The sequence below is a fragment of the Triturus cristatus genome, chromosome 10 (genome assembly GCF_964204655.1).
Source record: "Triturus cristatus chromosome 10, aTriCri1.1, whole genome shotgun sequence".
In the NCBI taxonomy this organism is placed as follows: Eukaryota; Metazoa; Chordata; class Amphibia; order Caudata; family Salamandridae; genus Triturus; species Triturus cristatus.
The window spans coordinates 566,242,227-566,258,698 of NC_140593.1; the positions used below are offsets into that span (position 1 = coordinate 566,242,227).

General features: G+C 44.9%; 1 protein-coding gene across 3 annotated transcripts in view; it reads right to left on the bottom strand.

Annotated features, from left to right (window-relative positions):
• The window catches only part of PDXDC1 (pyridoxal dependent decarboxylase domain containing 1), a 360,469-nt gene that overhangs the window by 39,281 nt on the left and 304,716 nt on the right, over positions 1 to 16,472 (bottom strand). For all 3 annotated transcript variants that reach the window (XM_085632067.1, XM_085632066.1, XM_085632068.1), the window contains one exon: positions 10,931 to 11,049. In XM_085632067.1, the coding sequence (XP_085488193.1) occupies positions 10,931 to 11,049 (119 nt within the window). The remainder of the gene's footprint in view (positions 1 to 10,930; positions 11,050 to 16,472) is intronic.

Consider the following 16,472-nt stretch of genomic DNA (forward strand, 5'->3'; position numbering starts at 1 on the left):
AGTGCTGCGACAGAAGATCCTCCCGAAGAGGCAGTCGGATCGGGGGATCCACGCTCATACTGAGTAGCTCGGGATACCAAACTCTTCGAGCCTTGTCCGGTGCCACAAGAATAACTTGGCCCGGTCGCGCCTGATCTTCTACAGCACTCTGGGCAGAAGCGGTATAGGCGGAAAGGTGTACAACAGACCGGAACGCCACTCGTGGCGAAAAGCATCGCTGAGCGAGTGCCGACATTGCGCGTTCTCTTCGGTGGCGAATAGATCTAACCAAGGTTGTCCCCACTGCCGAAAGAGACCTTGTACCACCTCTGAGTGAAGACGCCATTCGTGATCCAACATGCACCTGCAGCGGAGTTCGTCCGCCCTGGCGTTCAGGGTACCTGCCGGGTGTCGAACCACCAAGGAAATGCCTTGACGTTCCAGCCACTTCCAGAGACATAGAGATTCCTGACATAGGGCCACGACCCCACCCCGCCCTGCTTGTTGCAGTACCACATGGCGGTGGTGTCGTCTGTGAACACCTGCACTACTCTCCCCTTGACAGAGGGAAGGAATGCTTTCAGTGCAAGTAGGAACGCCCTGAGCTCCAAAAGGTTGATATGGAGATTGGACTCCGCTGGAGACCAGAGGCCTCTGATCTCCGCCTCTCCCATGTGGCAGCCCCATCCCAGGAAGGACGCGTCCGTCACCACTGTGTGCTCCGGTTGGAGATGGGAAAGGGATCTGCCGCTGACCCAACGCTGGTCCGTGAGCCACCACTGCAAGTCCTGTGCAGTGCCCTCCGAGATTTGGACGTAGTCGGACAGATTTCCCCGATGCTGCATCCACTGGAACTTCAGGTCCCACTGCAAAGCCCGCATATGCCACCTGGCATGATTGATGATCAGGATGCAGGAGGGCATGAGGCCCAGCAGCCTCAGGGTCTTCCTGACCAAAACCCAGGACCAGGGTCGAAAGATCGAAATCTTAGCCCGAATGTCCCGGACTCGCTGTTCGGGAGGATAAACCCGAAACTGCGTCATATCCAGAACTGCTCCGATGAAGAGGCGCTTCAGAGAGGGAACCAGGTGCGACTTCGGCACGTTGATGGAAAACCCCAGCAAATGCAGGAGGTCGGCCGTAGTCTGGAGGTGGGAGACGACTGCCTGGGGCGAGCCCGCCTTCAACAGCCAGTCGTCAAGATAGGGGGAAGACTGAAACCCCTGATCTGCGCAGATGAGCTGCGACCAGTGCCATCACTTTCGTGAACACCCGACGGGCGCTGGTAAGGCCGAAAGGGAGCACAGTGAATTGAAAGTGCGTGTGGCCTATCGTGAACTGTTGGTAACGCCAGTGGGCTGGCAGGATGGGGATATGAAAATAAGCATCCTGCAAGTTCAACGCTACCAGTCAGTCTTGCGGGTCTAGGGCAGACAAGACCTGAGCAAGTGTGAGCATCTTGAACTTCTCCTTCCGGAGGAAGTGATTGACGTTCCGGAGGCCCAAGATAGGACGCATGCCCTTGTCCTTCTTTGGAATCAAGAAGTAGTGGGAATAACAACCACAATCTACTTCTGGCGTTGGAACGCGCTCGATGGCCCCCTTGGCCAAGAGGGCCGCAACTTCCTGCTGTAGAAGTGCCAAGTGATCCTCAGACATGCGGTGGCACTGAGGTGGCATGGCTGGAGGGGTAGACTCGCAGGGGAGGGAGTAGCCCCTTTGGACTATCTGTAGAACACACATGTTCGAAGTGATGATGCCCCAGTGGGGTAGGTGATGGCGAATCCTTCTACCCACTGGCGTCAGGTGGGCCTTAAACACCAGACTAGGAGGGTTTTGAGGCGGTGGAGGCAGGGGCAGTGGTGGATTGACCCGCCCACTGGCCCCGGGACCCACCACGGCGGGTCACATGACCGCCGCTGTGCTGAGGTTGCGGCTGCGCAGGCCGGCTGATCTGAAAGGAACGCGCTTGGGCTCCTCGACCCTGACCTCGAAAGGAGCAAAAAGCAGACCCAGAGGGAGTGCGCGTGGTGGCGAGACCAAAGGACTGAGCCGTAGCCTGAGAATCCTTAAAGCGTTCCAGGGTGCTATCCGCCTTGTCACCAAGGAGGTGTGTGCCATCAAAGGGCATGTCCAACAAAGTGTTCTGGAAATCCCCGGAGAAGCCAGTAGTCTTGATCCAAGAGCAACGGCGAAGCGCCACCATTGTGGAAAGTACACTGACGAGGGAGTCGGCCGGGTCAAGCCCACAACGGATAGTGAATTTAGCAGCATCTCTCCCCTCGGTAATGGCCTGGGAGAGCACCGCCCGAGCTTCCGCCGGGCACTGTGTCCCACAAAGAATGTGAATAGCGGCCCAACAGGCACGCAGTATTCACCGCCCGCAACCCGAAACTGGCAGAAGTGAAAATATTTTTCCCAAACTGCTCCAGTTTCTTAGATTCCTTGTCCGTAGGAGCAGAAGGGAATGCGCTCAGAGAGGCAGAGGCCTGGACAACCAGACTCTCAGGCATCGGGTATTGCATGAGAAAGCTGGGGTCGCCTGGAGCCGGGCAGTGGCGGCGCACCACACCCTTAGCCACAGGAACCCCTGTGTTAGGCTTGTTCCAGGTGATTAGCAAGATGTCCCTAAGTGCGTCGTTGAAGGGCAGCAGCGGCTCCGCGGAGCAGGAGGCTGGCTGCAGCACCTCAGTCAGGAGATTGGTCCTGATAGGCACAGAAGGGAGCTCGAGGTTAAAAGCCTTAGCCCCCCTACGCAACACCACAGAAAAAGTCCCAACCTACTCCGTAGCCACGGAAAAAGGGGACAGTGTACCAGGGTGTGGAGAAAAATCCAGATTGCCTGGACCTTCCATATCACCCTTCCACTCCGGCTCATCCTCGCATTGAGCTGCGAGGGGGTCCTCAGACCCCTCCCAGTACTCCCCTTTGTTCAATGGCTGTTTAAGAGGCCGGTTAGGATGAGGTGCCCGGGGAAATAGAATAAACTCCCCACCTGGAATTGGAATCGGGGGTAAGTGACCAATCCAGGCGCCGGAGGCAGTGCCAAGGCCGAAACGGGCGCAGCCGCAGGGTATCTTGCCGGCATAGCTGGGGCCAAAGGCGGCGGCACGGGGACAGAACCACCCAATGGGGCCACAGGGCCCGAAGGCGCTCCGGAGGGCCCCGATGGGGCCCATTGCCGACAGGAAGACCTGTATCTCATCTGGAGTCGTGTGCGGGCCCGGGAAAGGCAGGTAGGCTGCAGGCAACAACGGAGGCTCCATCGAGCCGCGAGGGAGTGACCGCCCGCCCCCTAGACCGCATCCCGCGACCGGTGAAGGGTAGACTAAGAGCGACGTCGCTTCTTCGACTTCTTATGGAGCCGTGACTTAACGGTCCCCGATTCTGACGAGCAATGGTGTCGGCTTCGCGACAGGTCCCTCGACCTCCCACGGGAGCAGGACCTCGATTGGCGCGGAACCGATTGCCGTGCCTCCAACAACTTTCGGGAACGCTCCCGTAAAGCTTTCAGCGCCAGGGCCCGACAATCAGGGCACGCCTCGGGGTCATGGGCGTGCCCCAAGCAAAAGAGACACACGTCGTGCGGGTCCGCCACTGACGTGTTCCGACGGCAGGTCCTACAGGACTTAAACCCAGGCATCCCTACTGCACCAAGAGTCGAGGACTCAACAAAACAAGAGAAACAAGTTCTCAGAAACCAGGTTAAAGTATTAACTAGGAGTACTGCTCTCTCTCGGATCTGCGCTTGCTGGCGCGGAAAAAGAAAGAACTGACGTCAGCGCGCGTGGGCGCGTCTAAGTAGCTCCGACGACGTCATCTCAGCTGCTACGACGCCAGTGACGTACACGGAGCCGCACGACGACGCCTACCGACACGAAGGGGTACTGCTGACGAAAACTTTCCAGATCCAGTCTGACACTTGGGAATATTCTAAGGTAAGGAATCTATCACTAACGTGTCTCTTTCAGATACTCAAATTACAAAAGGAAAACACTATAGTGCCTAAATAGTTCATGATAGAAAAGAACCACTCCATTGAGGGACTGGGAGGGGAAAAATCGAGAGATTTGGGGATTCAGAGGATATTTAGCCAAGACTCACAATTTTCAAAAGCTTTTGTTTTTTCAAGTTTAATACAGCACAAACTAGACCCCAAGGTGTGGAACGCTTTACATGAGCATCTGTTAAAGTACACAAGGTAACATTAATTTTGTAGGCATGGGATGATTAAGTAATTTGCCCAGAATCACAAGATGTTGGCCAGGAGGCCAGACTCGAACTTGGTTTCTCAGTTCCAAAGTCTGCAGCTCTAGCCCTAACGCCACATCTTCTCTCTTTCTATATTGTGTTTTTGTAACATTTCAGCAATTGTTTTTTTTATTTGTTAAGTTACAAATCTTATATGGCAATCATACATCCATTAAAATAATGTGAATCTACAGTATATGGAGCTGTCATTGTTAAAACAGTGTGAATTCCAAATTAGAGCACATATTTGGCATAAACACTTCAAAATATCTTTAAAAAACAAGTATGAAATGCACAAAGATACACGGTTTCTGCTCCGGCTCAGGAAAGCATTCGTGGTTCATTTTGGATACCCGCATCATGGCCCCGAAAAATGCTCATAGATCGGTTCGGACCGGGAGGGGTCTCACTGCCGAGAGCTCGGTTTGTAGTGGAAACACTGTTGCAGCTACAACTCCGGCTTCTGTGGCGGCTTCGAAGGTTACAGCAGAACTCGCTGGGAATATCGAGAAAACAACTGCGATTCCCGGTAAGCAAATTATTCGAGTTCCCTCATTCTCTGCAGATACACAGGGCAGGTTAGGCTCAGTATAGACTTTTGGGAGTAATGCCATTCTTGCCAGCCCCCCAAAGCCTCTTTTGCCCTAGACGCATATTGACGTTTTGTCTCCTACTGATAATGGATGCAGCCCAAGTATAAACCAACAATTAGATAACTACAGTGATAATGGAGAAACAAATTCTAATTTATCTAACAGGGGACATCCAGAGACTCTTATATCAGCCGGAGGGGGGATGCTCACGGCAGACATTTCAAAACCGTCTGAATGCTCACAAGGGGCCGGCCAGACATATGTACATACAGAGAAGAGCTCGAGTACACTGATTTCGCCCACTACAACCATGCAATCCATATTAATTAAAGACAAAATAAACCACAAAGAGACCGAGGACTGCCGGGTCGGCAATGATGAAGATTCGGCTGAAGGAGAAGAAGAAGATACGTCTAGCCCTCCTACACGACATTCTGGTCCCAAAAATGGAAAATCAAAAGCGAAATATAAAATAAAGAAAGGGAAGATTCTCAATACTTCCATTTTGTCCACTTCAAGCTCGGTCCTCAAAACACGCGGCAAAGCCATTACTGATGAAAGCCCCTTACGACGGTGGATACAGGCAAAAGGTGGGGTTAAGAACATGGCTCTACGTCTTTCTGGTACGCACCCCACTGAGGAAGAAGAGCATCTAAAAGAGTGCCCCGCTACAGTTGGAGGCAAAATAACCCAACCTGCTTTGACTAGCTCATCCACTGCTGCTTCAGGTACTTTCCCAGCTGAATCTCAGGATTCTTATGTCTCTATCGCCTCTACTGCAGTAACCACTACCGAGATGGATTCCCAACGACCACTTTCAATCCCTGCAAGTCCCGCAAGCTCCCTGTTTACTCAAGATTACACTGAGAATATAGAATGCAACCTCTCTTCTTTTGATCAGATCTTAAAGACCTTGATTGATCACAGAAACGAAGCACAACAACATTTCTTACAGCTTAGAGAGGATAATTGTCAGCTACAGAAGTCTCTAGCAGAAGCTACTAAACAATTTGGAATAATCACTCAAGAAGTGGCGGAGCTACAGCTAAGGGTCGCAGGCGTCGAGGAAATATCTGCTCGGGCCGAGACTTTAACTAGCCAACACGACACGCAGATATCTAGTCTTCAGAATAAACTTGAAGATATGGAGCACCGTCAAAGAAGGCAAAATCTCCGACTTTTTGGCATAGCGGAAGGCTCAGAAGGATCTGACCCACGGGCCTATATGGTGAATCTTTTTCAGAGAGCCTTTCCAGACTTATCAGATTGGGACTGGGACTCCCAGTTACAAAGGGTCCATAGGTTACCTTTGGCTCAGAGAAATAAAGAGAGCAAATTTCCACGGCCTTTGATATATTTTGGCAATTATCTATTAAGACAAGCGGTCTCCTCCAAGGCCAAGCCCCACTCCCCTATTAAAATCGATAATGTCATGTTCTTTGTTAGATCTGATTTGAGCAAAGCCACTATGGACAAACGATGGAAGTTACGACAACTTATTGACCCTTTCAAATCTCTCGGTGGGCAGGTATTCCTGCAGGAACATGCCCGCTTAAAAGTAATAAAGGGGGGCCATACATACATTTTTACGGATGTTAAAGAAGCTGAGACTGCACTTTCGAAATTTAGATAAGAACCACTTATAAATCTTCCATGTACACATTTACGCGATTTATGCTCTAGCAGATTGACCATTAAATTTAGGAGTTCTGCTTGGGCAAAGTATTTATGAGAGCTGCGCTATTAATATTGAAAATATTACGCGATGTGATGTGTTGTTTATATGTGGTCTTTCTCAGGCTCTTTAAACCTTTCTTTTTTTTCTCATATTAGTAGCCGAGTTCATATTTGCACAGTTTCGGATTCTTTTTTTTAATTTTTTTTTTTTATTTCTTTTATTTCTTTCCTAAGGCAGAGTGGGGGAGCTAGAGAGGGAGTTATCCGAGGCTGCCTCTCAACTAGGCTGCCCATACAACGGCAGCCTGGAACCAAGGGGTGCTCTCCCCCGGGAGCTCTGGGGGGAGGTCCCGGGTGGGTTTGGAGTAGGGGTTCACGGGTGGTTGGTAATAATGTTAAAAATGACAACACAGTAGTAACACTCATTGAAAATAATAATAAAAAAGAAAAGCTGATATGTATGATAGTTATTATTAGAATAGCTGACTCTCTAACATTTTTGAAATGCTTAGACTCAGCTGCTTAGTATGGAATGTCGCCGGCCTTAATTGCAAGAATAAGAGACGATTAGTTCAGGAAGAGCTTAAACTGTATAATCCCCATCTAGCTTTATTCACTGAGACACACATTTGCTACAAAGATAGGAATTTGTTAAGGCTATTAGGATATGAGGTTGTTGCATGTACAACTCTAAATGCTACTATCAGAGGGGTGGCTGTCTTAAAACAGAGACAATTGAAATTAAATGTTATTAAAACAGCTGCAGACAAAAGGGGTAGATGGATAATCATTCAAGTTGAATTGGAATATTGTAAATATGTTATATGTTCTATATACGGATCGAATATTGACGACCCTTATATTTTTGATTGGTTAAACCTTGAACTATTGGAATGGGAGGGAGAACTCTTAATCGGCGGTGATTTTAATTGTATAATCGATTACGACATAGATACTACTATGTTTATAGGGGGTTCCAACGTATGCGGAAGACACGGGCGGCCATATTGGAACTTGGCCGCCTACATAATCTAAAAGATGCTTGGAGAATTCTTCATCCTAAAATACCAGGGTATACGTATTACTCCGCACCTCAAACTATGTTCTCGGATAGACATGATTTGGGCCTCCGATAAAATTTTAGAATCTAGTACCATCGATATATGCCCAAGACTTTCCTCAGATCACAATCCCATTCTTTTTACTTTCACCACAGTTTCAAGAAGGCAAGATATAAGATTATTCTCTTTCCCTAGATATCTCTTTTCAGATTCAGAATTTATACTACAACTTAAAGAACATATTTCTGAATTTATTGATACAAATCTCCACTCTACCTCTCCAATCCATGTATGGGACGCCTGTAAGGCTAGCATAAGAGGATTTACTCAACAATTTATTTTTATACAAAACTCTAAACTCTGCAAAGAGGATAAGACCATTACTACCAAAATGTTGTCGCTAGAAAATCAACTAGCAGACGCTCTTATACAAGTCTCATCGGAAGTTGATTAACTAAGACTAGAGTTAATTAGTCTTCGATCTGCTACTAAAAATGTTCTTAGAGAACGAGCCAGTGTAAAATTACATAAATTCAAAATCTCTCAATATGAAAGCGGCGATAAAATTGGTAAGATTTTGGCTTATAAAATTGCGGATGACAAAGCTAATACAACAATCAAATTCATTAAAGGCCCCAACAATATTATTTATGATCAAACTACAGATATAATAGAACAATGTGTTAAGTATTATAGTCATCTATATACTCCGGAAAATAATCCTACATTACATGATATTCAGGCATACATCGGCAACTGTGTCACTAATAATATAGAAATCGAACACAATAGGCAACTTGGGGAGAATGTTACCATTGCTGAAATTAGAACGGCTATTACTTCTCTTCCGTCTGGTAAAGCTGCAGGGGAAGATACACTCCCTATAGAATTTTATAAAATCTGTATCGATGAAATACTTCCCCTTTTCTGTTCAGTAATTAATTCAATTGGTCAAACAGGGAAGGCTCCAAATTCTTGGAACTCTGCTAAAATTGTTTTCTTTCTTAAAAAAATAAACCTGCTGAGGAATGTGGCTCTTACAGGCCTATTTCATTAATCAACGTAGATGCTAAAATATTTTCTAAGATTCTTGCACTCCGATTAGCTCCTTATATGCCTGAGCTAGTTAATCCACAACAACATGGATTTATCACTGGCCGGGACACTACAGTCCATGTCAATACGGCAATCACTGCTTTTGATTTAGCAGCGGTTAATTCCACCCGACTCGGCATGATACTCTTAGATGCTGAAAAGGCATTTGACCGAGTCGGGTGGGATTACCTCTGGGCTGTAATGAGGGCGTACGGTTTTGAAGGTCGATACTTAAGATGGATACAGGCCCTTTATGATTCCCCAACTGCTAAAATTAGCTACGCAGGTATGATCTCCCCAGGGTTCAAAATATTTAGGGGTACACGGCAGGGGTGCCCGCTTTCACCCATGCTGTTTGCGCTTTCTATGGAACCGTTTATAAATTCATTACTAACTCAACCCCATATTATCCCACTGGAATCCGGCTCTAACTCTCTGAAAATCACTGCATATGCCGATGATATTGCCATATATTCCACTGACGTAGAAAAAGCTCTCACAACGATAATTGAAGAATCTAATACCTTTGGATCAATCTCAGGATACAAATTAAATCTAAGTAAAACACAGGTTATACTAAACTACAAACCATTGACTGCTGTACAAGGTACTTGCCGGGTGGCAACATATTTAGGTGTCAAAATATCAGCTAAAGTAAGCGATATAAATAGCCTCAATTATGATGCCTTATTGAAAGAAACCGCTGGCCTACTCAAAAAATGGCATAAAATACCTTTAAGCCTTATAGGCCGGATTAATTTAATTAAAATGAAGATCTTGCCAAAATTTCTGTATTTATTTAGGTCTATACCCTTACGCGTTAACAATTCTTTTTTTAAGAAACTGGATGGGATTCTAAGTAGCTATATTTGGGGTTATAAGAAAGCGAGAAGATCGCTTTCCTTGCTTAAATTACCGATCAACAAAGGGGGTTTAAATTTCCCCGATTTCAAATTATATTTTTTGGCATCCTTTTTTGGCCGTCTTCGTAGTTTATTTATTCCAAATAGTCCATACTATTACCACCAATTTATGTTGGGCATTGACTCTAATCAATTTCTCGCAAGAACAAACGACCCTAACTATTTCAAAAGGGTCAAGTTTAAGACTGCGTGAGAGACAGCTGCGGTATGGAAATCTCTATTAACTACATGTAAGACTTCTTTTTTTCATTCAAAGCTTTCTTTGTGGGGCAATCCTGGGCTACCAGGAATATTCAACGACGGACTGGGGACTGTTTGGGCCAATTTGGGAATTAATTTTCTGGGAGATCTTTACGGTAATCAGGGATTTTTGAATTTCACAACGCTTAAACTTCTCTTTAATTTAACCGAAGCTATGCGATTTAAATACATGCAAATTAGAGATTATCTGGTTTGCAAAATGAAAATTAATCAAATCACGGACTCAGAGCTATGGACGTGTTTTTACTCGGAAAATCAGAAGTCACTAATTAGCAGGGGTTACAAATGTTTAAACAATTTTAAAGAGGATAACTGTTCTAAAATTGCTTTGAAATGGACATCTAGACTAGGGACCAATATCACCTCTACCAAAATTTCGGCATCACTTTGTAATATTAATAAAGTGGTTCAATCTTCGAGCCTTAGGATTCAGTTATATAAAACCATCTGTTCTTTATATTATACTCCGCTTAGAATTTCTAACTGGTCTCAAAACCCTTTATCAAGCTCACGCTCTAAATGCCCCAAATGTGATCTTGTCGCGGCTGATATTACTCATATATTTCTTACTTGTCCAGCTTTATCGGAGTTCTGGTCCGGATTTGAAAACATTTTACTGCAAAAACAAATCGTCTTTGGCTCTCTCTCGCCATTTACTGTATTATTAGACATACAATCTGAGAATTGCCCACACAAAGACCTATTAACAGTATTATTTTCTTGTGCTCGATTGACAATTGCTTGGGTATGGATTTCCCAGAATCCCCCACATATTTTGAAATGGTGGTTTTGGATTAACGAAATTTACACTATGGAGCGTGCTATTGCTAAAACAAGAGTATTGAAATCATTGAAAAAATTTGATAAAATTTGGGGAACTTTTCTTTAATCTATTCTATGTCTCTATTGTTTATTTATTGTTACGGCTTACTGGATTTCAAATGCATATGTTACCATTATCAGCTAATTTTTGGTTTTTGTTTTACTTGTGTTGTCAATAAAAATATGGAAAAAAAAAAAAAAAGAAATGCACAAAGAAATATGTTTCTGTTAATAAGAAACACAAGTATTAAAAATTGCAGGGAGTTACCAGAAGAAAAGGAAAGGTCAGATTCCAGTTCATGTAATTTTTTCAAAAGTGCAATGGTAAGTTTTTCTGCTTCTCCTTCCCGCTTGGTTGCATCCGGCTCATCACTACAATGTTCAAATCTGAAAAATAGAGCATAAGCAGGGAAATCAAAACAGTTTTTTTTGCCAGAGGCAGCACGTTACTCCACATGTGTATGGAACAAACAATAGAAATAGAAAGTATATAAACAACTTTACTTCACCAGATATCAATCGAGTTTAAAGCAACCATAGATTTCTCTTACTGAGCTACTGATCAAATAGCCTAGAAACATGCCCATTGCTTAGGTTTCTGATTGAATGTTCATATAATATTCATGCAAACATTACATAGATTAAGGACGCCAGTAGGATAGAGGTCATTTTATGTGCAATCTTTAAGTAACATCTGGTTTAAAAATAGGATGGATGAAAATGGTTCACAGAATGAATAAGAGCACAAGAAAACAAGTATGTAAGAGAAAAAATGGTCCGAATTTAGAAATAAGAGCAGACCAGGTATGTTTTAACATTTTGTCGGAAGTAGGAGCTATTTTCTTACAGATGCATTTATGCGGTTAACAAAAGGGACATTAACTTATGGTAATATAGTTTCACGTTGAATTTTTAGAAGTCTAAATGAATCAGTAGAGAATCATATCTCTGTAGAATTTGCTTTGAAATAGATATGCAAATTGAACTAAAGGAAAGAAAATGATGCATCAAATGATCCACATTATCAGATTGTTCGTAAAAAAAATCAAGTGCCTGTTGGAGCATGCCTTCCCTTTTGCATGATCTCTCAGAAGTGACTAAGTTCAGAAAGCTGCTGTTAAAGTCGACAAATTTATGTAGCAAGAAGCTGGAGGCTCAAAGGGTCTGTGCAGGAGAAAATATACCATATTCAAATCCCATTGTAGGGCATCTGGACTCTAACTGGAAGATGAAGCTGTAAAAATCTATCAAAGACCTGTTTCAATATTCTGTGAAAATGGATTGGGTGGCATGTTTATATATGTAACAATGGATGAAAAAAAGGTGATTATGTAAATCTGTAAGACTCCAATACTAGCCAAGTGAGAGACGAAGGACCAAACATAATTTAAAGTACGATATAGTTGATTAACATTCCCCTCCGAAAGCCAGTTGCAATACTGAAGCCAATTTCTATTGCACTCTGTTGTAGAATTTCTGAAAGCGTACCTAAAACTATTTTCTCTTTAGTAAAGCCTGAACGTGTGAACACCAATCCTAACGGAACTAGAGTCTTAAGTGCAGGTATGAGGAAGGAGTGAAAAATCGGACCTCTGATGGACTAGATCTGGATCCTGATGAAGTATTCTGAGATTATACTAAGAGCTACGGAGACCAATATTGATAAAGAGCAATACTGTAAATGTCATCTATAGAATACCAAGTATCTTGCATAGGGCAAAAACCTCCCCTGGCTACTGCTAGGGAACGGTGCCACAACAGACAATGACCATCCGTAGAAAAAAACGTCCAGTTCTTAAGAACACCAAGAAACAAGTTCAGCACACAAAGGAAAAGGTGGTGCTACATTATTCACATTAAACTCTGACAAATTTTTTTTAGCTTCTTTGCAAAATTAGATCCTTGTAGGCTGATGAGATAGATTTTGCCCAGTATTTGATAAGGACTTCTGCAGCAGAGACTGCACTAAACCATGAGGGAGAAAACTTTGATTCGGCATGCATTAGTTATCCTGTTTACAGCACAGTAATGCTAAAACTAAAGTTATTTTTATGAATATACAATTACAAATTGCAACAATTTTACCTTATAAATGGTTTAGATAAAACAGTTTCACAATTCCAATTTTTGTTTAGCTAAGCTCGCATCATTTGATGCAAAGCTACATATTATTATAGAACTCTAAACAAGTGCACATTGTTTGTTAGTACTAGTACAAAAGCAGTTTAAAATATTATAAAAATATGGCTAAAAAGTAAAGTTAGGATTTTTTAAAATATGTGTTTATCAAGATACCTTAACTTAAAACTGCAACTGCTTGCTAAAAGGTTACATCTGTTTTTGATGGGTTTAAAGTGTAGATGTTTGTGAAAAGTTATCACTTTATAAAAATCTCAATTTAGTTGCTTTCAACCATAAATTGTAAAGAATTATAAATAATATTTACAACTTCTGGCATGAAACTAAAAATCTGCAGAACGAGGGATTATGAACCACTGTTGCAATATGTTCCTCTGCTGTTGGATCATGTCTGCAAAGCAGCATTTTGTTTTTTAAGTAAGAATGTTTCCAGGACAGAAATCGAAAATATAGGATTACTACGGTTGTAGAACAGTGATGATACCAAAGGAACCAAACTGATATGATCACTTTGGTGGTAGAATCCTTATTACAAATATTGCTTTGTGGACCTGTGGCTTCAATTAATATTCAACAGTTTCTGTACAAAAAAGGGAATGTTGGAGACCAGTCTTTGATGTCCTTCCATTCTGAAGTCTCTTTAGTAAATATGTCTCCTAGATGCAATAGAAGCCCCTCCCACAAATTACAAGGCTTTCAGACAAATACATTGAGTCATCTAACAAGAATTAAGATGTTATCTCCATCATGGCTGAAAGATATATACAGTCCCTGCCTGCCTCATAAAACTCAAATTAATCTGAAAATCTTTTACTGTATACTAAGCTGGGAAAGCAGTAAACATACCTGCCACAGACACGGGTACATTCAAGAATATGCTTCTTTCTGAAGTGACCATCAGTCGTCTTGTATTTTGGTTAAGTGGACATTGTTCATCAATGGTGACCAACCCACACACCAAAAGAGCAACCACAAGCTCCATTCAAATAACGTGATGGGATTCTAAATCCATTGAAAAGGGAGGGATAATGTCCCAGGAGGTTGGGAGAACAGTTGGAGGGGATCGCTCCATTTAGGAGCGAGGGCCCTCACACCCCGAAAGATGTCATGCTTCATCTTCGGGCAGCTCCTCATTGGGCCGGCACTGCAAAGCCCAATGGGCCCCGGAGGGGGGCTCTTTGCCGGAGGTCTTCTCTTTTTGCCGATGTGAAGTCTGAGGGGTGAGGGGGCAAAAAACTAGTGTGAGTAGAGACAGCAGAGTGAATTGGGCAACATATTTCATGCCCGTTTAAAGTCCAAGGGATCTCGGCATTTCGTCGGGTCCAAGGGCTCCTCCAGGGTTTGCGACCTACCCAAGCCCAGTAGACTATCCGTGTCTACCGGGTTTGGGTAGGTGGCACCCTGGAGGAGTCCAATTGCGGCTCTGTCTCTCTCCACTGCGCAGATGCCTGGAATGACACAAGGGGGCCAGTATTTCCCCCGTAGTTGTATCCTGAAGGCACCTTGTTTTTCAATTGTACTGGGCTACATCACAAGTCCAGCTACCAGGGTACTACACTTTACTCACACAATCACACATGTCAGAGTAGACGAGGATCCCCTGGTCCTGACGAAATGCCGTGGTCAAGGGTCAAACTATCAACCTCAGGAGTGTTTATGCGCCCCCAGAGGCTCTAGACACCTTTCTCCATGACCTATCTACAATCCTCTTGGAACTTCCACAAGGGCCGACACTGATAGGTGGTGACTTCAATGCAGTTCCTGCCCTGGATGTAGACACCACCGGTCCACCCTCTACATCCTGTTGAGCCAGGGCTCTTGGTCTCTGCGAAGTGTGGAGGATATGGAATCCTCGACAACGTAATTTCACTCACACTTCAGCTGCGCACCATATCCATTCCAGCAGAGATCTGGCCTTCATGCTGGCCCTTGACTGTCACACGATAACAAATGCTCAGATCCTTCCTCGTGGTATATCAGACGGTGCTCCCCTTTTCCTTCACCTCGACTCCCCCAGAGAGGGCCCACGCACCATGTGGCGTCTTAATGCGTGGTATCTCCAAGATAAAGGTCCTGGCCCTCAGTGACAAACTGCATGCCTATTTCCAGTGTAATGAGGGCTCAGTAAGTTCTGTTGGCACCCTCTGGGCCACCAGTAAGGTGACCATAATGGGATATGGCAAAGGGCGAATTTGACCGCAAGAATGAGCTCACTCCCTTCATATCACTCAATTGGAGGCCCCCGCTCTGTTTGGAGGAAAGTCTTGTAACAGACCTTCATGGCAAACTGCCTACGAGAGGAGCTCTGCCTCCAATCCCTGGAGGCTGCAAAACACATGTGGCATGCTACGGCAGCCAGGGTCTATTAGGTAGATAGGGGATAAGAATGGAAAGCTGTTATACTAGTTGGCATCTCATCAGCAGGTGAACAGAATTGTGCTCGAAATCACGGATGAACTAGGTTATACTTTACATACTCTCAGTAAGAGAGCACAAACATTCGCCCACTACTATAGCCGCTCTCCCCCAAACGGATCCTGGTTCGGCTTTCCATTTCCTTAATGAAGTGCCTTTTACTCGTCTGTCCCGATCCGGGGTTCAGACGTTGGACGAGACCCTAACAGCTGAGGAAGTCAGAGCAGCCATCTCTGCGGTAGCCTCAGTAAACACCCCTGGTAGGGCAGATTCCCCGCAGAGTACTATACAACGTTCAGTGACAATCTGAATCCCCAACTTCTCGCACTCTACAACGAGGTAGCACAGAAGGGTGCCTTTCTCTCAGAAATAGATGCTGCTACTATCGTAGTAAGTCCTGAAAATCAGCCCCCCTTGGAAACCTGCGCTGACTATCGTTCAATATCCCTCATCAATGGTGAGGTTAAGATACCTGCCACGCTTCTGCCCACGCACCCCAAAAGGGTCCTCTACATGCTCATACACCTGTACCAATGCATCTTTATGCCAGCCAGTAGTACAAGGCATTGCCTCAGGCACCTCCACGTGGCCATGGCCCACCATCATCTCCTCCCATTCTGTCTGGCCTTGCTCCCAATTGATTTTGAGAAGGCATTTGATAACGTGGACTGGGACTATTGGGGCACGTGCTAAGCCATGCTGGAATTGGGCCCCATTTCTGTGGACTCGTCCGAGCACTTTATACTAACCCAACAGCGCAGGTCCAGGTAAATGGTGTGCTCTCCGATGTATTTTCTATTGGGCGGGGGACTCAGCAGGGCTGCCCATCGTCTCCTCTCCTCTTCGTGCTTCTGCCTGAACGGCTGGTGTGCCTTCTCCATAGCAATGCACAGGTGCGTGAGTGGAGCTGGAGTAAGGGGCCTGAAGAATCTATACCCCTGTATGCAGACGACATCCTTTATCTTGCAGGCAATGCGGCGAGTAGGACAAGCTGCCGTCACATCCTTCAGCATTTTGGAGCAGCTTCAAGCCTTCAGGTGAAACCGTCTAAGTCGGTGTTGGTGCCTCTGGCCCTGACTTGGGACTGTTCCGATTGGGAGCATAACATCCCCATATGTTGTCTCAGCTTCCGATAACTGGGCATCTTAGTGGTACTTTACCCAAAACGTACCTGGTCCCTCAACCTCGGTCCTTTGACGAGGAGGTCCAAAGAAGACCTTGACTAATGGCAGTCCCTTCCGTTGAATGTAAATGGG